This window comes from Camponotus vicinus, unplaced genomic scaffold (genome assembly GCF_025532165.1).
Source record: "Camponotus vicinus isolate PSW18456_S1 unplaced genomic scaffold, iyCamVici1.0 SCAF_1, whole genome shotgun sequence".
NCBI lineage: Eukaryota > Metazoa > Arthropoda > Insecta > Hymenoptera > Formicidae > Camponotus > Camponotus vicinus.
In genome coordinates this window covers 26,177,055-26,198,619 of record NW_028141945.1, presented here as the reverse complement: position 1 = coordinate 26,198,619, position 21,565 = coordinate 26,177,055, and the positions used below count along the sequence as shown (strand labels likewise).

The window sequence follows — 21,565 nt, the reverse complement described above, 5'->3', positions numbered from 1 at the left end:
GGTCTTCAAGAGAAAGTTTTCTAGGAATACGTATTAATTTGATTCTCTGAATGCATCGTTTGCAAGGTCGCGTCCTATATACATTACAGTAGTTATAATAAATTACGATAAATAACTTTTCCAAAGATTTACAATAATTGATTATTTAAAATATTAGTTATTTATCATGATTTTTTCATAATTAGATTCTCCTTAATCTCTTTAGACATATTTTACATTATTTTTATGTAGTTTGTATAATAAAAGAAGCGTATGTTTAAAAGAACTTGTTTTGAAATTTGTTTTGAAATTATGCCTACAATCTTTTAAAAATTGCATTCAAAACTATTAAACAGATGTGTGTGGACACAATTCCAAAATAATATTGTCGGTTCCTTTTTTAACTAACAGTCATGATGCATGAATAGCATGATGTCATGCGTTATTTAGTTATTATTAGTCCCGAATGCGACCAATTTCATATCCCACACAGCACATGATATTATTTGAATATTCTATACTCATACTGTGTGTAAATATACGTTACAGATGTAATATACTGAGAATATTCCCATAACATCTCTTGTTTTATATTATTTTTCATATATTCTCAGAATACACTTTGAATATCTCATATTAATATATTCATTCTCATATATTTTCTTATATATTTTGAGGATACTCTTTAAATATTGCATGTGTTTCTTCATTTTGTCACTACGCGCGCTACCAAACTCGTACTTAATTTTTCATGAAATGGACATAAAGGACTAGTACTAACATGAGTTCCAAAGTTTCTTCTTTTTTTCTTTTTAGTCGGTTTAATTTATAATAAACTGACTTAATTTAAAATTTTTCATTTGTTTAGTAATCTGGATTCTTTGTTGGGATTCAGAATATTAAACAGATTATTTAAATTAAAATGAAAAATAGTGTGTGTGCGTTTACTGCATTTATTGAAAGTATTTCTATTACATATATGAATATACTATATGATATACTATATGAATATATATACATATAATACGTACAAGAGATATACCTTTAACATTCTATAGATATCTCTAGTATATACTACAAGATATTCCTAGTATTTACTATTAATCAAAATAGGTGGACATTAGAGCATTCTTAGTATATATTTAGTATATCATAGTATGTATCTCGAATGTTTCTGAGAATATATGCATTGTACTTTTACGATATTCTTCGAACATTCTCAGTATCTACATGCTGTTAGGGATATGAAGATATTATTGGTGCTTACTGTACAAACACCATTGCATTGCTCGCGCGGACGCACCGCAGAGAAGAAAGACAAAAGAGACCGATAAGCATGCTATCCTTGTTCCTCTAATATAACGTTTTATGGTCGAGATATGGCTCATATATGGCCTGAAAATGCTTTCTGGCCTCTCGTGGCAGAAAGCAGTAATGCAACAAGACTAATGGGCGCCCACTTTTTGTGAATTTTATATTTGCATACATACATATGTGTACACTCTAAAAAATATCAGTGTGAAATTTCACCACATTTATGTAGTTAAATAATTCGGTGTGAATTTTAACATCAAAATTGTAGAGAATCTTTTACACCGACAAACGTGGTGTCAAATTTTGATGCTATATTGTTTTGTTTCACATCATGCGGTGTGACGACGCGACGATCGCGTCGCGTGATTACAAGCAACTAATCGCTATACGGCAGCGGCAGCGGCAGCGTTTAGATCGGCGTGTACGGCGGTTATTAATTGGTGTCGTGTTTGTGATATAGTGTATATCGAAAAGGATAGTATATGTGAAATCAGTTCCATAATGCTTATTAAAGTAAAATACAACAGTGTGAAAAAGTTCGTCCATTTGAATACCAGCGATTCAGCGGAAGAATTTATTGTTAGAAGTAAGGTTATTCAAATTGCAACAAATATATCAGAAACATGGCATGATAAGCAGAATCTTTTCATGATATCAGTTTGAATAGTTCTTTTCTAAGATTTATTTTTAAAAGTATATTAAAATAAATTATTTTTCTCTTTTACTAGTACGTAACAAATTTATGGCAGAAGTGGGAGACGAAAAAATAAAATTTCGAGATTTAGATGACACTGAAATAGACTTTGAAGATCTGATAGAGTATATAATGGAAAAGCAGTCATACAGTTTTATTTTGAATATTTTTAAAGAAACTTCAGCTGCTACCGGTAAGTCCATTATAAACCTGCCAATATATATAATTGTGTATATTTAGAAAATATAATATTTTCAAAAATTTTATGCATTTGGAGCATCATTGTGTGTTCAGCAGCAGCAATAGATCAATTATTTGACATTAACATTCCTGTGTTGCCTATTGAAGAGTATCTGCAAAATTCTGCCAGTACCTCATCTGTTTATGACGACATTAAAATTTATCTATCGCCTGTTAAGCAATATCCGAAAACTGCTGAAGGAAATATTTCTGCCAATACATTCTCCGCTTGTGACGACATTAAAATTTGTGTATCACCTGTTAAGCAATATCCACAAACTGCTAAAGAAAATGTTTCTGCCAATACATCATCTGCTTGTGATGACGTTAACATCTGTACTTCAGTACAATCGCCTGTTAAACAGTATCTCAAATTTGCTACAGAAAATATTTCTCTGCTGAGTCAAGATCCAAAAAAAGTATTTTAAATTTAAATTATATATTTTATATTTTATTTTATTTTATTTTATAGACAACATATTAATTGTCAGTATAAGATTGCTTTAGAAATAATTTAAGTAAAAATTAAATTCAAAATATATCAATTCATAGTTTGATGAAATAATATAATGATTTTATTACAGGTAATTAACAAAGCTTTGAATAAAACGGCAATTGGACGTAATCTGCTAGAAGAATATGAAGTAAGTGCTACCTTAAAACCAGAATCTCGCCGAGCTTTGGTTAGATTAATTGTTGGACACATGCAAGAACAGCATGGGTAAATAATTTTTCTCATGCATATTTCTCTTTGATACATTATACAACTGTACATTATATACAATTAAAAATTCATTTTTTTCCTTTTATATAGAATAATTCCAAATAAAAACGTAAAGATTTTTTACGCAAAAGGAATAGTAGAAAACTTTCCAAAATTACAGGATCCCAGTACTGCAGAGGGATACGTAAGTATTTTATGTATACAGGATGTCCCATTTTAATGTCCCACTCCAAATAACTTTCTTATTTTTAATTTTAGAAAAAGATGTTTCAGACAAAAGTTGTATGGTTTCAAGGGGGACATAAGGTGGTGTCATTAGTTTGACCTTGAATAGTTGCTTCAAAGTCACGTGAAGGTCACCGTCAATTTTTTAAATGGAACCTCCAATTTTTTATTGCATATTCTTGTAGCTTATCTCGAGGGCTTTCCAAAACACTATAATAAAATATTTTTCCCTCAAGTACTTTTTGAGTTATAAGGCTTGAAATCATTTCTTAATTTTACATAAACCGTAAAATATCTTGTAAAATATTCATTTTTCGATTATCTTACGTTAATACTTTTATGTACAAAATAATAAGAGGAATTAATTGGTGTAAAGAAAACATAATTCTTTCGAAAGAAAAAATGTAATTTGCAATTCAGAAACAAATTATCATGGACAACTTTTTCAAAAAAGAAATTAAAGTAACTTGATCAAAGATGCTCCACATAGAGATAGACGGTCAGATTTAAATTTTTCCTCAAACCGAGAGAGATATAACTTTATCAAAAAAGATCGTAGAAAATTGATTAAAATATGAATTTATTAGGAAATAAATGAGCTTTTTTAAAAACCCATACATTTTTGTACCAGGAAACAAAAATTTTTATACAATTTTTGTATCAGTTAAAAAAAAATTTGTTTCTCATTTCTTAAAGTCTATCTTCAACGTCCGTCATTTTAAAATATTTTTTGTAAAATATTTTTTGTAACTCAAATTTGTGTTTTTGCTTTTCAAAAGAAATGTTCAAGCTTTAATTTGAGTTTTGTTTCATCTTAATACGATGATTTTTCGCTTATTTTATTGTTATTGAAAGTTGTTAAAAAATTGTGCTAAAATTTAGTGGTCCGTATTTTTTGTGTGTGAATGTAGATATGTGGATGATATATATATACATCTACTAGTTATCTATAGAGGATATGGACCTCATATAGACATTTAGACATTTATTAGATATCTATTGAATAAATTTTTCCGTGTAGGTTTTATTATACTTTAATTATATAATATTGTTACATATAATACTGAAATTAAATCAACTAAAATGCCTAATTTAATTGAAAATACCTAATTTAATTTTCGCTGTGCAGAAAGGCGATTTTTAATTTTCTGAAAATGGTCGACCTTAAGTCGACTCATAGTCGATAGTTAAAGTCGGCAATAAACCGTACTAGAAATAGTTAACTAAACGTCGACTTAAAAAGACGACTTCAAGTTGACTAAAAAATGTCGACTATCAGTCGGCAAATAGCCATTCGTGCTGTGCGGGGGGACCCACCCCATTTCATTGATATCCTGTGTTATTATAAGATGTTAGTGACAAATAATGCCGTATTTCTTTGCAAAATTTTACACATGCTTCCAAAAGGTTCTCCAATACAACTCTCTCCAATATCCTTTTGTTATGTATTCTTTTCGACAAGGGAAATCTAAAATTGAAAAGAATGTTTTTCAAAAATATGTTAAACAACAAATATCAGCAATAAATTATACACAATATTTATTTTTCAAAGTAAACACATATATTATATTTTTTAATTATATATATATATATATATATATATACAGGGTGTCTTATTTTAATTGTGCATCCCGATTAACATCGCAGAAAGTGGTCGGATGAAAAAATATTTTAGACAAAAGTTGTAAGGTTCGGAGGGGGACATCTGATAATGACATTGGTTTGACCTTGAGTGAATGTGCCAAGGTCATATGGAATTGAACTTTGTTTTATTAAATGAAACTCCATATTTTTTATTACATATTCTTGCAGCTTATTTTGCGAGAGCTCTTTCCAAAACACTATAATAAAATATTTTTTGTTAAATACTTTTCTAGTTATGAGACTTGAAATAATTTTTCAATTTTACATAAACTATAAAATATCTCGTAAAATATTAATTTTTCGATTATCTCACCTCAATACTTTTATGCACAAAATAATGTGAGAAATCAATTGGTGTAAAGAAAAGATATACATAATTGTTTTTAAGAAAACATGTAATTTGAAATTAACAATTACATATTTAAAAAAGAATTATGTTTTCTTAACATTAATTGATCCTCTCATTATTTTGTGCATAAGTATTGAAATAAGATAATCCAAAAATAAATATTTTACGAGATATTTTATGGTTTATGTAAAATAAAGAAAATATTTCAAGCCCCATAACTCGGGAAGTACTTAACAAAAAATATTTTATTATAGTGTTTTGGAAAGCTCTCAAGATGAGCTACAAAAATATGGAATGAAAAATACAGAACAAGGTCATTTAACGAGTTTTCTGGCCCCAAACGAAATTTACTCTTATTGTTAGCGAGGATCAAGATTATATATATACATATATATATATATATATATACATATATAACAATAAGAGTAAATTTTGTTTTGTCCTGCAAAGTACATGCGTGAATACAATGGGTTCTGTGCTCTCCCTCCTTTACGGTGAGACTCTATTTCAAGGAGATATGAAACCGACTCAAACTTATTTCTAATTTAAAGCTACAAATCGGTTTGAATTATATTATAGAACCGTTGTATGACGTAAAATTATGTTCTAAAATCGTTAAACTCTTTTTGTTGATAACTTAATAAACAACTAGCGCGAGCTAAAACCGTTATAACATTGCTCACAGTATTAACCTCGACAACATAAAATGAAAATTATTGAAATTGGAAATGGCCCTCTATGTCTGCATAAATATTATATTGTAATATCGAGATGCACCTGCTGCGATAAAATCTCGCATTATTTAATTTTATTTTATTTTATGTCATGTTTAAATGAGAAATCAAGTGGAAAATAATTGTATAGAGATATTTAGATCTACGCAAGCCATTAAGGTAAAAATGAAAACTGGTAAAATATTTTAGAATAAAATAGTATTTGATTTTTATAATCTACAAATAGATAAAATTGATTGCATATGGTTAGGTTTTATAACATTGTAAAAACCATAAAGTTTGAATAGACAATTTTAAGAATAAAATTCATGTAATATTATGAGTTCCATTATGAGTTCCACTTCAAAATATTGAACTTATGAAAATTAATTAGAATATTATATAAATAAATATTGAACTATAAAAGAAGCACTTGAAATAAATAAATGTAAAAGAAATATCTTTATGAATATTAATATAGACGAACATTGAGTAATCGCGTTATTACAAATTTTAATATTAAAATATGAAAAATCGTGACAGCACTTTTATTTAATTTCGTTTCATACGTGTTTTATGTTATAAAATAGAGTTCTTCTTAATTACATAATAAGATAATTTTAAAATATTTAAAAAAATTACTAAACACATAAATAGACTATATTTTTAAACATATATTTTTAATAATTTAAAATAATCCAAGTCAAAATATATTTTTAGCGTGCTATAACTGAAGACAATAATAAAAGAAGAGAACATGATTATAATTTAATAATAAAGTCTATGCAAGGAAACGATGAAATTGTAATCTACGATAACAATGAGTCATATATTTCAAATAATAATAAACTATCTTTATCAATAGAACAACTTGGAAATGATTAATAAAACTTATTACGACTTGTAGAGCCTCTAGACGTAAAATTTTGGCTTTACTAAATTTTGATCCTTTATTACTATCGACTTAAATTGTAACATCAGAAGCTCAATATACAACGAAGCAACAAACGCAATATAAATTAATAAAATAACAAAACTTTAACTTTACTTTTTCACTATTATTTTCACGAAAGTTCATTGAGCGATGAAAATCGACCAAATATGAAATAACACATAAAAAATTTAACAAAAAATACTTAAAATCATACCTCTGAAAAAATTTCTTTTCCCAAAATTTGGTGCTAAATGTTATATGCTTCAATCTCTTGCACGTGCATTTAAGATTCACGACATCATCCACGCTAATGTTCTTATTTTCCAAAATTGTAGCAATTATTTCATCTGGCAAATGTGTTACCGTAGCCATCGTAAAAAATTCAATGGTTTATAAAATAGCTCGCAACCGATATTAATTATTTTTGCACCATTAATTTCGGTTATATACTTATATATATAAATAATCACGAATATGTGCGCACAAATTTTACTCCTACTTGTAACACTGCGTCTATCGCATGCACTTCGTTGAATGTTGCACATGGTTTAGAGTAAAGATACACTTTCTTTAGAAATGATTCACAGCATTTGCTTTACCAATCAGAACAAAAGGGACATCTCCGTCCTGATTGGTCAAAAACGTTAGGCCATAGTAGCAGGTACGTATGACAAATTCTTTGGAAAGAATTTCTGGACAATCTTTTTTCCCTTCTTGAGATGTATAGTTTTATGGTCTTATTCCAATGTTTATTTTAATGAAATTTTTTGCCTTTTTGATCGTTATTTATATATATGCGCTGAGAAAGAAAGAGAGAGAGGAATAATATTTTTATTAGAGTTTTTATTAGAGTTATGATCGTATCGACATTTTTTGGCTCTTAATTTTATTATTCTTATATTTATTATAATATTATATTATATTTATTATAATTAAATATTTATAAGAAAAATTAAATAAACTAATGAATCATACGATCGCGAAATATATAAGGAACTGCGAAGAACCGTCGACGTAAATTAATGTCAGTATTCGAAGCTCGGCTTTGCAAAGTATAAAATATACGATAAATATTTTCAATTTTAATTTATGAATATAATAAAATCTTTTGAAATTTATAATAAAATTTTTTGAAATCTATATTCAATCTTGTTATATCGTTTCTTACATCATTCTTTATATAGTTTTTCTCTTCAATATAGGTGAGAGAAAACAACTTTATCTTTTTTACATACAATACAGTACAATACTTTGTACTCATTCATAGGTTTTTTTTTAGAAAGATATTATTTTTTTAAATTTTAATTATAATTGTTTCCAGCGACCCTAATCACACCGACACGCATTTCAAAACTTGCGATATATCGAACGTCGCCATGCACGTCGACAGCATTATCGTCTTGTAATACACACTTACTCACATTTGTACATTTGTACACACACACACACACACACACACACACACACACACACACACACATCAAAGGACGTTTATAAATTTTATTTTATTTTACTTTGACACCAAACAAATCGCATTTTCTTTCACTGCTGTTCTCCCCAGACCCGATCTCGATTGCGGTTATCCGATTCCGCTGGCAGACTCGCGGGAGGCCATCCGTGACATTTTTATACTTCATTTCGTTTATGTATTTATTTGATAAAAATTAAAATGACTAATAAATGAATCACATTCGATCGCAAAAATGGAAAAAGACTGACATAAATTAATATCCGAATATTAATATAGTTCAATGTTGCGAATAAATTTTACGATCTAAATATTCAATTTTAACTTCAGAATATATTCGAAAATTTAATTTTACTTTCTTATCTTTTCGCATCTTCTCCTTAATAAAGATAAAAAAAAACCGCTGACCTTCCTTAATTGTAATTTGAAACAATATTTGCCATGAAATCAATTTTACGTTTACAGAAATATTCTGTATAGATTTTTTCCATAATATTAAAATGCATTTTATTTTTATTAACACATTACCGTCCGGAGACATAAAAATATGTTTTTTCTTGACTGCTCGTAAAATGCCGGAGACATATAAATAGGGTTTTACACATTGTGTATTAAATGCCGGCGACCTATAAATATGTGTTACAACATATATATATAATGTGATATAAAGGAAAGTACAGACATTACATCGTAAGTAATTACATCGAAAATGCCTAGTAAACAGAACATAATAAAATAGCAATGTAATTAACACATTTAAAAGAAGTAAGAGGGATATATGAGTGCCTAAATAAACATCGTTTAGGAACAATGCACTTTTTTAATGCGTATGCGTATATCATACAGTTAAAAATTATTAGTATTGTAATAGAATATATGTATTTTGTTTAAAATAAAAAATCCAACCATAAAATTTATTTATGTAATTATTTAAATAAAATCTGTTTTAAATGGAGCAACATATCTCATTATTTAATTGTAAAATAATTACTTTATAAAAAGTCTTCACTTCAAATTTCATAAAGAAATATTTGATATTTTAAAAGTTATAACCATTTTTGTAAAGTGATGCAACATAGTCGAAAATCTTAAAATATGCCGGCTATACGCAAAAGTTTTCGCGCAAACAGCCCGGACCGTAATGTGTTAAGAGAGATTTGTTTTTAAAATAAATTAAATTTTTGTATGATAAATATTTTGTATAATATATAAAATATCATTATTATGTTGTAGGTAATTTTGCAAATAGTAAATTATAACTTTATTTAACCTTTAATGCGCCATCGATTGCTAATTTTGAATTTAAAAGTGTTCTGTGCTAAATTCATCGAAATATTTGAAATTGTTGTTTTGAAGTTAGGCTCTGGACTAAACGAGTTAAGACTAAAGTGACATAAAAACTTGGCGTTCCTGAATTATAACTCATAAATTTTTATTAGTAAATATTATAAGTATTTAAAATCAAGATTCACGAATTATATATCTGAAATTAAAATTCGCAAATTATTGTCAGAAATTATTATCAATATGTTAATAAAAATATATGAGTTATGCGACCAGGCCATGCCAAGTTTTTGTACTTACTTTGGTTTTAACCCCTTTAGTCTCAGACTTACTTGACAAAGCTTATAATTATTTTAATAACAATTTCAAATATTTCGATCAATTTGGCAAAGGGCACTTTTAAATTCGAAATTGGCAATCTATGTGGTCAATTTTGTAGTACAGTATAAGAGTTAAATAATCTTTACTATTTACAATAAAATTTAAGACATAATAATGCTATATAACATATCATACAGAAATAAAATTTACTTTAAAGACAAGTTGTTTTTAATAAAAAGATGTTTTTAATAAAGTGCGTTTTAATTTTATGAGGAAAATTTATGTATGTTTATAAATATGAGATTGATTTTATGACAAATATTTCAAATTTCAGACTCTCATAAATTGAATTGTTTCTAAGTACACATGGTTATAATTATTAATTTAAATTATAACATTTAATTTTATATTTTACTTTTTACAGAATGTTATTTAGGACAAAATTATTTAATTTTAATTTCTAAGTATATGACCTTATTTTCTAAGTACGATAAACAATTTTTTAAGCTTTTTTGTTTTAATTTTCTATTAACGGTAAACAATTTTTTTGTTTTACTTGTGGGCATAGTTTTTATGTACATGGTATATTTTTTCTATCTTCGTATTTTTTCACCTATTTTTTAATGGGATAGTATTTTATAAAAGTCTCAAAGGAGATTATATAGAAGAATATGCATTTAAAAATAAGGGATTTATTTAAAAAAATTCAGAATGAGTTTGTCCTAACCTTGGCAGCGTCAAGGTCAAACTGAGGCTAAATAGATTTTTTTAAACCTTACAATCTTTTTTAAACCTTCCTTTTTTATTAAACATTTTTTTACAACATTTACGTTTTTCGAAATATTTCCCTATCATTTTGTGATAGCCTGTACACAATACCTTGTAGGAGACACGCATATGCCTAAGTTTAATACATAATATGAAATTTGTAAAGTTTATATCCTTGTTTATATTCTTGAATTCTGTAGTACATTGCACATAACGAGCGCTAAATTGAGAATCATTGAATCGAAATTGGGAATTGATGTAAACTGTTGTGGAAACTGTTGTGAAAATTCAAGTTAATTTATCAATAAAAAAGTTTGACTAGTTAAAATGTCTCACAAAAATTTCGTGCCATATAATTCTACATATATTCTTATATTTTACCTTTCATAACACGAAAAATAAAGTATAATTCATTCATTAACAATGCACCTTTAATTTTACAATGTCTACAATATCATAATACCTTCATGGAGAAAAGTTAAAAAATATTTATACATAATTTTAAAATATACATACATATATATATATATATATATATATATATATATGTATATATATAATAAATTATGGATATTCTTATACACACTACTGATTAGAAAATATTTCGTGCATAACAGCGATATCATTTGGATAATTCCTTGCCAAGTTTTCATTCGGTACGTAATAAGTGCCTTCAAATTTAGAAAAATATCGTCCTAATTTTATATTATAGATCCGTTTTGGTCGACATATTGATACAGCGTCTAAAATGAAAAGAAATATATTTGGTAAATATGCATAAAAGGTCAAACCTCATCGATTTTATCGCTACTTAAATTTGTTGTAGAGGAGCCAGAGTAGAAATTTTAGAAGGGCCCTAATAATGGCCTGATAAACATGCCGTAATGCCTGATCAGGGGCTTATCAGGTAGCCCTTGTTGGGCCCCGACCATAAATGTGACGTCGAGAATTAACATTGCCTGATCAGGTTTTCCTTATCAGGACCTCATGACTGCCCCTTGCTGCACCTTATATTTCTAATAGGGTACTGGTAGGGCATCAATAGGCTTATATCGATAAAATATTTTATTTATTGATCATAGATTAGATTATAATATTTCAATAATATATTTTAATAATAATGTTATTAAACCGTTTAACACTTATTATACATAAATAATATCACATATGTATGACTAAACGTTTAAATGGCATATTTAATTGGTCGCTACTTCTGTAGAGAACAGCAGCAAAAAAGGACAATGTTAAAAAGATGTCAATTTGGCCGCCAAGTGTCATATGATTTTTCAGGATATTTTCACTTGAGGGCCAAAATCCTTTCTTCTTTCGAACATGAAAATAATATCTAACATTTTCCATATATGATTTCTGCTGCGCAGATCGCAAATATGAATAATGCAATGTCGCTTAAAATTTGCAGTTAAAAGTTTGTAAAATAATCGTATCTTGCTGAAATTTCTGCAGCGACGCGAATCCAGTATTACGGAAATACTAAAATGATCAATGAGAAAAACGAAAGAGAGCGAAAAGCTGCATGAACATGTGTTACAAATAATTGAAATAAAAATAATTAAACGCTTAAATGTGACTTGCCATTGTATGTGTCTTGTAAAAAATTAATGAGCTTTATCCTAGCACGTGAATATATCTTACATTTAAAACATATAAGCGTAAACATAATATACTGTAACAAATATAAAATTTCACTGAAGATTTCTTTTACGTTGAAGATTCAATCATCATCATCAACAGACTCTTCATATCGATCACAAGTATGAATTTGGTTTAATTTTTTTTGTCGCATTAATCGATGACCTTCCCAATCTTTGGCATTGTTAAGTACGCTGCCTAATATTGAATAATACACCTTGTCTGTAATAGGCGGATGAGCATTTGATTTTGAATATTCTTCGACAACAACTTCTGTAATTTACGAAGGAAATTTAAAAGCGATTTATAGCACAACAATTGAAAAATTATAAAATACAGATATGTATAAATTACAAAAAATAATTACTTTGAACGCATGACGAGAAAATAGTTGTCTTTAAAATCTGCTTTCCTTCCATTTTTTTAACAGCCGTAAACGCCATAGCTAAATCTCTCGACATATATTTTTTTTAAATATTAGTCAATGACTTTAATAAAGTCATGCTTGTGTCGACATTTTTCCATAAACTTAGTTGCTAAAAACACATAAGTAGTAAATAAATACATTTAAAATTAAGTATACAATATTATAAATGCAAAATAAGTAGATAAGCAAAAACATCTTACAAAATCTTGTCGAAATGTATATTGTTTTTTAGGTTTTCTTCAAATTTCATGAAGTCCGGTAGCGTTTTACATGGAAATTCTATACCATGTTTTTCAGCAAATTGAATATCAGTGCAAATTTGACGAGAAATGTTCTTTTCAAGGGATAAAGTATTTTTCAACTCATTTATGGTTAAAGTTAGTTGTGTTAACTGTGTACATATACTTCTAAATCCGGATGCCATTAAGCGCTCTAAATCTGTAATATAATGCAATAATTAAAATTAAGTATAAAATAATCACGCAATAAAATAAATATTAATAAAACATGCCATTAATAGTGTGTTTTCTCTCGTCAAGCTGACAAAAGGAACTATTTTTCTCAATACTATGTTTAGTATTTGAGATAATATCGTCATCATTGTATTCATGTCCTAGAAACCAACAATTAAAATATAACATCACTTTACATATTAACGTTATTTTTATATAAGCAATTATTTGCAACTTTGAAGTAAAATAAAAATATTGTACATACATATATATCCTCAAAAACATCTTTTAAAGTAAAAACAGTTGTATAAAACAGTTACATATATTATACTATAGATTTTTAGAATATTATAGCAGTGTGTATCGGAACATGGTTAAATATATGTTAAAACAATCGCGTAATAAATAAACAGTTAACCTTTAGTTGTACAATTGAAACTTTCCATTTTCTTCAACTTTTGTTTATTGCATTTGTTTAAAGTTCCTGATTTTTTTTCTATATTTTTTGAGATTGCTGCAATATATAAAAATTACATAATTTTTATCGAAAAATACAATATAAACAAATATTTATTAAAATAAATATGCAATAACAAAATTTAAAAAATAAAATAAATACATACTAGTCTTTATTGCACTACATTTATAAGTAATTTTTTTCACACTTTTGCATTGCACATGATTCTGTATCTTCATCATTTAAAATTGCTAAAGGAAATCAAATAGATTATTATTCATTGGATAAATAGTCAATAATTAATAAATTAATTAAAATATTTACATTCGCTCTCTTTACTAGAATCACTAAACCGGCTGCAGGTATCATCGTCACTATGTAAAGGTGGAACATTCAATAATGTTTTTTCTAAATTATAGTCAATTTTAATCGCTTTCAGTTTGTATTTTTTTCTGTCAGAAAGTGATCGGATTTCACCGTGATCACTTTCTGTGGAATAAACATATTCCTTTACGTTCAGTTCTTTTAATTTAATCACAGCTAAGTTTCTAGAAGTACATCAATGTTTAAGAAATACAAAAATAAAATTGACATGATAAAAATGATTATGTGTTCAAACAGTTTATCATGTATCATAAATTGATACTAGATTAAGAATAAGAGTTATATCTGAATATCAACAGAATAAATTGTTCATAAAATTTCAATTATATCAGAAAAAGCTTAGTAAAAACTTACTGGCTTCACCTACAATATTTATTTCATATAATGGCCACGACTTTGATGGCTCTGCCTTATTTTTAACAAGAGAGTACAATAATTCTGCTGTTTTAGTTGTATATGGTGGTGGCATGAAAACTGTCTTCAAGTTTCCAGTCGCATTATCATAAACAATCCATTCACATGGTACAATATCCACACTTCGACCTTTGCATTTATCTTTAGTTATAAACTCAATAAGTTTGTAAATTCCATTGGATTTTTCCAAATTCTACAAAATAAATGTTATTTTTATTAATTTTATTAGAATTAAGAATGAAAGCGAATATCACATTAACTGAATAATAATGCAAATGAATATTGACATATATAATTGCAATACCCATCATAAATGAAAAATATTATCAAATTGAGAAAATTGAGAAAATATTGTCAAAAATATAAAACAAGATAAAAGAGAGGAAAAAAGCCAGAAAGAGAGAGGGAAAGGAAGGAAGAGAGAGAAATCTATTTTCTTCTCAAGCAGCCACTTTGCCACTGACAATGAGTCGCAACTAGGCATTTGGAAAGAGGCCTTTTCGATAGTTCTACGTTTTACTTACATATTTTACAAAACGTATCATGCATTGTTTGTCTTCTCTGTTTTACAATTTAGAGGTTAATTCACATAGGTTAAAAAATTTTACAAGAGAGGTTAAAATCGCAATAAAATATAAAAAATGAGAATCACAGAAAATAAAAATATATGTATGCACCGTTTGTGAGAATTTCTTCTTTCCAGACATCATTTTTTTCATTGCTACAATTAACGTGTTCTTGGTGAGAGACAAGATGCACACACTAAAGAGAAGTTATACGTCAGATGTTTGCATTACACGTGTATGTGCGCTCACTTCAGTAACAGTAAAGAACTCGACCAATTATAATTATACACTTTTTATAATTACATATTGTAATTGATCAATTTGTTTACAGTTTAAGTCTCACTACTTTTTCTACTGCCATTGGTCTCATCGAAGTTTTTGGCGCCATTTAGCCACTCGGTATTCAAGAAGATACATTTACTAAACAAAAGCCATTCAGCGCGACTGCGTATTTCCTTGGATCTCAAGTGGCTAAATAGCGCCAAAAACTTCGATGAGACCAATAGCAGTAGAAAAAGTAGTAAGACTTAAGCAGTAAATAAATTGATCAATTGCAAAATGTAATTATAAAAAAATATTTAATTATAATCGGTCGTTTTTTACTTTTTAAATGCTTAAGTTTTTCTATGTGATAATAAGTAGTAATTATAGACAAGTTCTTATATTTAAGACCGTCTTAATTCTTTTCTTACAATCTTCTCTAGATATGCACTAAATGCTGTGCGGATTTAACTGACGTTCTTATTCTTACTTGTAATTTTTTTAAAATAATTAATAAAAGTATGACAATTTTATTGCCATACCTTTTTAAATTATTTAAAGACATAAATTACTTTATAACAATTTCAGAGCAATATTTGATTTGATTTATAAAACACATATTAATCATTTTATAATTAGCAATTATTTAATTAATCATTAATTCAATTACAATCGCAAACGAAGAAATTTAATCAAAGTAAATGCATTAAAAAACGTATATTTTAATTAAACGTTTATATATATATATATATATATATATATATATATATATACTACCTAATTAGTAATGTGAACATCAATTTCCATCTTATATATTTATTATTTTCAATTTATATTCAAACATAATTATATTGTATAAATGAAAAAAATAAGCCCAAATATATTCGGACGTAGGCTTTTTCTGCCCAAATATATTCGAGTGTAGTAAAAAAAGGATTAAGCTGATCAAATCGTTGTCATTGTACTTAGTTATTGAATCTTATTATCGAAAAAAATATGAAAATAAATAATAATCTATTCAATACACATGTCTTTTCATGTAAATCGTCATTTTAACAGTAATATTATAATATATTTTTCACTTACACAATATATTTCTCTCTCTCTCTCTCTCTCTCTTTCTCTCTCTCTCTCTCGTATAACCGTATTATAGAATCTCTAGTTAATATTGTATTTGATGTTTGATATTCGCACATAATATGTACTTACATATGAAACCTCACATATGAAGAAGTGGCACAACAAAAGTCTTTGTTTTCTCTTCGTCATCATTCTCTTCATCATCATTTTCATAAATCGTAGTTTTTAAGAAGATCATTTTACAAGTAACGGACTGGAGTAAACATGTAGTTTTGATTTTAGTTTCAACTACCTGCCACATATCAAGTTTACCTGAATTATGAGGGTACATAAATATTGGTTTCACAATTTTTAATTTATATCCAGTCAATATAATATCCTCTTTTCTACCATTTTGCGGTATGCTATACATTGTCTTGATTTTTATTATATCTTTATTTGTGAGAGATACCACATTATTTGGTTTTTTACATGTTAATATAGTTTCTTTATATTTGATCTTTTTGATAGGAGTTCGTCCACATGATTCAGAAAGGCCTGTTTTTAATATCATGACAGTCTGTGGTAACGTCACTTTCTTTGACACTGCATAAAGTAATTCATGCTGCCGTCGGCAGAATTGTGCGAGTGGTCGATTCCCACTTCGAAGCATTCTCTTCATTTTTCCTAATAGATTCTCAAACGGAAAAGCTGTATAATTGCTTAAGGAACATTTCATGTTTTTGACATCATCGGCTAGGTGACTAAGACTATGAATATTTAAGACTAAACTTGTGTATTATAATATTGTTTTGTAAGCATAACAAAATTGTTCAAATAAACTTTTGCTTGAAAATTATATTTCAGACATAAGTTATCTGAGTTCAGGATTCTACATGCAACATGAAGAAGGAGAAAATGATTATAAAATATCTCTTTTCCAATATTTGCTGTAAAACAATAGGACCAATATAAAGCAAAAACAATCTGTACTCCGTTGCTTTCCATCTGGAAATATCTATTATTGATCTTGTTGTTCGCTGAAAGTCTCTACTGGTATTTGTGATTGTAATTCAGTTAAACTTTGTGACAACAGACGTTTTTTACTTGGAGACTCAGTCTTGTAGTTAGACTTCCTTCCAACCAAAAATCAAGTATCATTTTTTTTGTAACACCTAAGCAACCTTGGTGCATGAAATCAAGGACAAATTGTTTTATCATATTGATCGGAGGTTCTAAATGAAGAAGTGGAGAGATGCCGACATGATGCTCAGGATCTTGTTGCTCTCTAAACGATTTATCGGTTCGTTTATCACAGATCACGGAGGGATAAACAGTTCGATCTTGACATCGTTGTCCAGGAATTAAGCATCGTTCACATGCGTTATATCCTCCATGACCTTTTATGCATTTCAGAAATGAACGTGCGGGTCTGTCGCAAACAAAGCACATAATACGTACCCTAAAGATTCGTTCTTCGATTATAATACCTTCGCGTGTCAATTCGTTCATTTCCCTTATGAAGTCATTTAAATAATTGTTTAAATTATTAGGTTTTCCATTACCGCAAAATATAGCCACAGGAAAAGGTTTGTATATGTCCAGAATTGTGGACTTTACACAAAATCGGCCAAAATTCTTTCGCGCTGGACTTATATAAAGGAAGGCCATCACAATTTATTTGCAAATCGAGTATATCTGTTTGATGTACTTCTTTATTTACACACCTTTGAAGACTTGCACTTATTTCAAAATATACGAATTCACCTATGATCGCGCCATCGTTTGCTCTGAATTCTTTAATCTGATAATTAGCCGATGTCGTTCTCAAAAATGTTTTGGATGTTGTTGGCAGATTTGGAATTAATCGTCTTCTCAAAATCCAAAGCAGTGAATCTAAATAATAATGTTCAATATGAGACTGAATTGCCCATTGTCGAAGCTGTGTTACTTCATCCCATGTTTCATCGCTTTCATTATCATTTGTTTCCTCACTATTGTGGTTGTTGTCTTCGCTATCACTAACATCTGTTATTACGATTTCTCTTATTTCGTTTCCTTCTCTTTCATTTTCAATTCCCTCATTAATGCCTCCATTGTCTTCATTAGCATTTTCGCTTTCCAAATCATTATTTTCACATTCTGCATTATTTACATGATCTTTGATACTTTGAGAGCTTATATGACTTTGTATAATATTCACATTTTGTTCTTCATTTGAGTTAATACCGAGTTCACTTGATGAACCATCGTCGGATTCAAAATTAGATACCATCAAATTATGACCTCTGGATGTTGATGTCACTCCATAAATATTTGAATTTGGATAGTTATTATCTGAATAATAGTTAATAATTTTAGTTCTTACAATTTTATATATGATTTTGATATATAATTTTAAACAATATATTTACTGTAATATATATATTTTATTTTAATTCGTTATATTCATTGTCAATGTCAGTAAACATCAACAAACAATAACATTAGATCAATATTATAATTTCTTATTCAACAATATATGTTATACATAACAATTACATTGTTGAGTTGGAAATTTTAATATTGATGTTAAAGTTGTAATGTTACTGTTCGTTGATGATTACTGAGATATTGTGTGGAAATGTAATTTATATTTTTTATTACAATATATATATATATAATTTTTTACTATAGATGTTAATAAATGTACTATTTTTATTAACTTATTAATAATTTAACCAATAATTACATATTATTATTATTAAATTTATGATTTTTAAATAAAATATCGTAAAATAAAATTATATTTCACTCAGATATATATTTACCGTACGATTCAAATCTTGAATAAAATACTGTACGACGAGCAGTTCGTAACCTTCTCATGCGAATGCGTGTCAATAAACGCTCTTTTTCATTTGTATTCATAATAAACATTAATAATCACTTTATTAATTAGATATTTAACATACTTTGTCACCACTTAGACAATAGATGATTTGCCAAATTGCAGATTAGGTACTATATAGTTAATCCAACAAACAGATGTCCTATAGTATAGACATCTGTGGTCCAATATTAAAACCTATAAGAGAAATGCATGTTAGATATCTTCTATTGCGTACCGGATCAGGCACATGTCGGGAATCTCTTATTAGGGCACACCTTATTGCTTCCTGATCAGGCCCTAGCCATACATCGGGCATGCCTGATTTCATTTCTGCTCCGGAGGGTTTTCTGAGTAATTCTACGCAAGAAATAAGTGGGGGATAACATTGGTTTAGAAGATACATCAAATTGAAATTTCACAATTTTAATGCTTTTTATCTCCGAAAATATTGATTTGAGAAAACAAATTTTAAGCAAAAAATAAAGCCCCTGAAAAACCCTACAAAAAAGGTTATATGCATTTTTTTCATAAACCTACTATTTTAACTGTTATATAAAAAAATAATTTTTATATAAAAAATTATTTTATATAAAGTATTATTTATATAAAAAAATAATTTTAATTACACACACACACACACACACACATTTAATACAATTTAAGTTTATATAGAATTTAATACAATTTAATACAATTAAAAACTATCACAAATGTATGTGTACACACACACACACACACACACACACACACACACACATACACACACACACACACACGTGATATCAATCAATTAAAAAATCATCTTATTAAATACGTATTGAAAATAATGATATTTAGATATCATGCATAATTTTTGTGAAACCTGTAGCGAAATAGTAAAATAGCGTACACGCTCAAATGTCACATCCCATATAGGAATAGCCAGACTTGACAACAGGGCCAATGCTTGGCCCGATATATGGTAACCGATGATTAGTCGATACTTGGCATTCTATGTTGGCCCATGCTTGGGGAATAATTGGGTGCCATTTACATAAGAAAACGCTACACTTTCCTACAGCGCTAATGCTTCATCCGATATACGGTGACCAATGATTGGCCAATACTTGGCTTACTATATTCGCCCATGCCTGGCATTTTCGAATTTGCCAGAAAATTCTAGAAACTTGGCGGATATAAAATAGCCAACGAAAGAAACCCTCTCCACAACCGCTTTAAATTCGTTGTCGCACAACATATTTCTTTTTTCGCAGCAATTTTGCAGCAATCGCTCGAGTCCGAGTAAACGTTCGAGCGTTCGCATTTTACGCATCGCTGTTATTACGCCACATATATCTTGCCTGTAATTAAAATATTGTAAATAGTGTTAATACCAAACCGAAACCACGCCGGTTGGACAAAATGACTGCAATGTTGCTGAATTATTACAGACAAAAAAAATTTCGAAAATTAAAAAAGCCAAAAGACAATAGTGAATGTAATAAGATAGTTAGAATGTAATAAAGAAGTTGACGAAAACAGCAGCGGTAAGGAACATGATATTGACAATAATGTGTGATTATGTGAGGCTGTGTTGGATAATCAAGAAACAGTCAATGTGAATGATTCTGTACACAACAATAGCATTAATGGCAGTAATATTAATTCTCCTCATGAAAATGATTCAATATTAGTGCTGTGTTATGCAATGAAGAAGTGAGTAGTGTCTCTGATTTGAAAAGTAAACTTCAGCAGTGAACACTTGATAATTTGGACACTTTGCGGTTGAATGTCGTGACAGATTTGTTACGAATACTGCGGGATGAAGGTCATTCATCTTTACCAATTACTGGCCAAAGTCTTTTAGGAACAAAACATCGAGTTTTACAGCAAATGAAAAGCAATAAAAATACTCAAGGAGAATATATTTATATCGGCATAGAACATGGTTTGCATCAGGTTATTAATACACCGATATTTATGGAAAAAGAAATCTGCGTATTAGTTCACATTGATGGTGTGCAAATCTACAACAACTCACAAATACAAGTTTAGCCGATTATTATGAAAATATTTCATAAAGAATATAATTGTGAACCTTTCACAGTTGCTGTGATTCCAAACTTACAAGTGCTCATGATTATCTAATTGATTTTGTAACAAAAGCGACTAAATTAATTAATCAAGGAGTAACAATCAATACAAGAATGTATTCTTTCAGAATAATCGGAATTATAGCTGATTTTCCAGCAAGGTCATTTGTAAAATGCATTAAACCACCCAGTGCATTCTACGCTTGTGAACGATGTTTAGTTAAAGGAATCAGCGTTGGAAAAAAATTAGAGAAAAAAAGAATATATCCTGAAATAAATTGTTCCAAACGTACA

At 28.3% G+C, this 21,565-nt stretch overlaps 2 protein-coding genes and 1 pseudogene across 6 annotated transcripts; 1 reads left to right on the top strand and 2 right to left on the bottom strand.

The window, feature by feature from the left end:
• The first annotated feature begins 1,413 nt into the window (after positions 1-1,413).
• On the top strand, positions 1,414-4,267 carry LOC145959894 (uncharacterized). Of its 4 annotated transcripts, none has more exons than XM_083079113.1 (6): positions 1,414-1,879; positions 2,022-2,180; positions 2,282-2,487; positions 2,812-2,948; positions 3,042-3,135; positions 3,210-4,267. In XM_083079113.1, exons 1-6 carry the CDS (start codon positions 1,795-1,797, stop codon positions 3,273-3,275), a joined length of 747 nt encoding a protein of 248 aa, XP_082935239.1. In that variant the 5' UTR covers positions 1,414-1,794; the 3' UTR covers positions 3,276-4,267. The 4 variants fall into 4 exon arrangements, with proteins under 4 accessions (XP_082935239.1, XP_082935236.1, XP_082935235.1 ...); XM_083079110.1 differs by having other exon boundaries at positions 1,420-1,879; positions 2,285-2,646; XM_083079109.1 differs by having other exon boundaries at positions 1,420-1,879; positions 2,282-2,646.
• Positions 4,096-7,307, bottom strand: LOC145959895 (uncharacterized). The gene is made up of 2 exons (XM_083079114.1): positions 7,031-7,307; positions 4,096-4,644 (listed from the first exon to the last, which is right to left on the bottom strand). The coding sequence occupies exons 1-2, from the start codon at positions 7,186-7,188 to the stop codon at positions 4,500-4,502; spliced, it is 303 nt and encodes a 100-aa protein (XP_082935240.1). The 5' UTR covers positions 7,189-7,307; the 3' UTR covers positions 4,096-4,499.
• A 4,545-nt stretch (positions 7,308-11,852) lies between these two features.
• Positions 11,853-19,281, bottom strand: LOC145973363 (uncharacterized; annotated as a pseudogene). The gene is made up of 9 exons (XR_014439418.1): positions 19,138-19,281; positions 16,478-18,664; positions 14,382-14,634; positions 13,968-14,191; positions 13,810-13,894; positions 13,605-13,700; positions 12,935-13,347; positions 12,675-12,843; positions 11,853-12,580 (listed from the first exon to the last, which is right to left on the bottom strand). The product of XR_014439418.1 is annotated as an uncharacterized LOC145973363 (transcript).
• Between the last annotated feature and the right edge of the window lie 2,284 nt (positions 19,282-21,565).

Coding starts and splice junctions, on each gene's coding strand:
- LOC145959894 (XM_083079109.1), top strand. CDS start 1,795: ATGCTTATTAAAGTAAAATACAACAGTGTGAAAAAGTTCGTCCATTTG. Junction 2,949..3,041: donor CACATGCAAGAACAGCATGG/GTAAATAATTTT, acceptor CCTTTTATATAG/AATAATTCCAAATAAAAACG. Junction 3,136..3,209: donor CCAGTACTGCAGAGGGATAC/GTAAGTATTTTA, acceptor TTTTAATTTTAG/AAAAAGATGTTTCAGACAAA.
- LOC145959895 (XM_083079114.1), bottom strand. CDS start 7,188: ATGGCTACGGTAACACATTTGCCAGATGAAATAATTGCTACAATTTTG. Junction 4,645..7,030: donor GAAAAGAAATTTTTTCAGAG/GTATGATTTTAA, acceptor TTTCAATTTTAG/ATTTCCCTTGTCGAAAAGAA.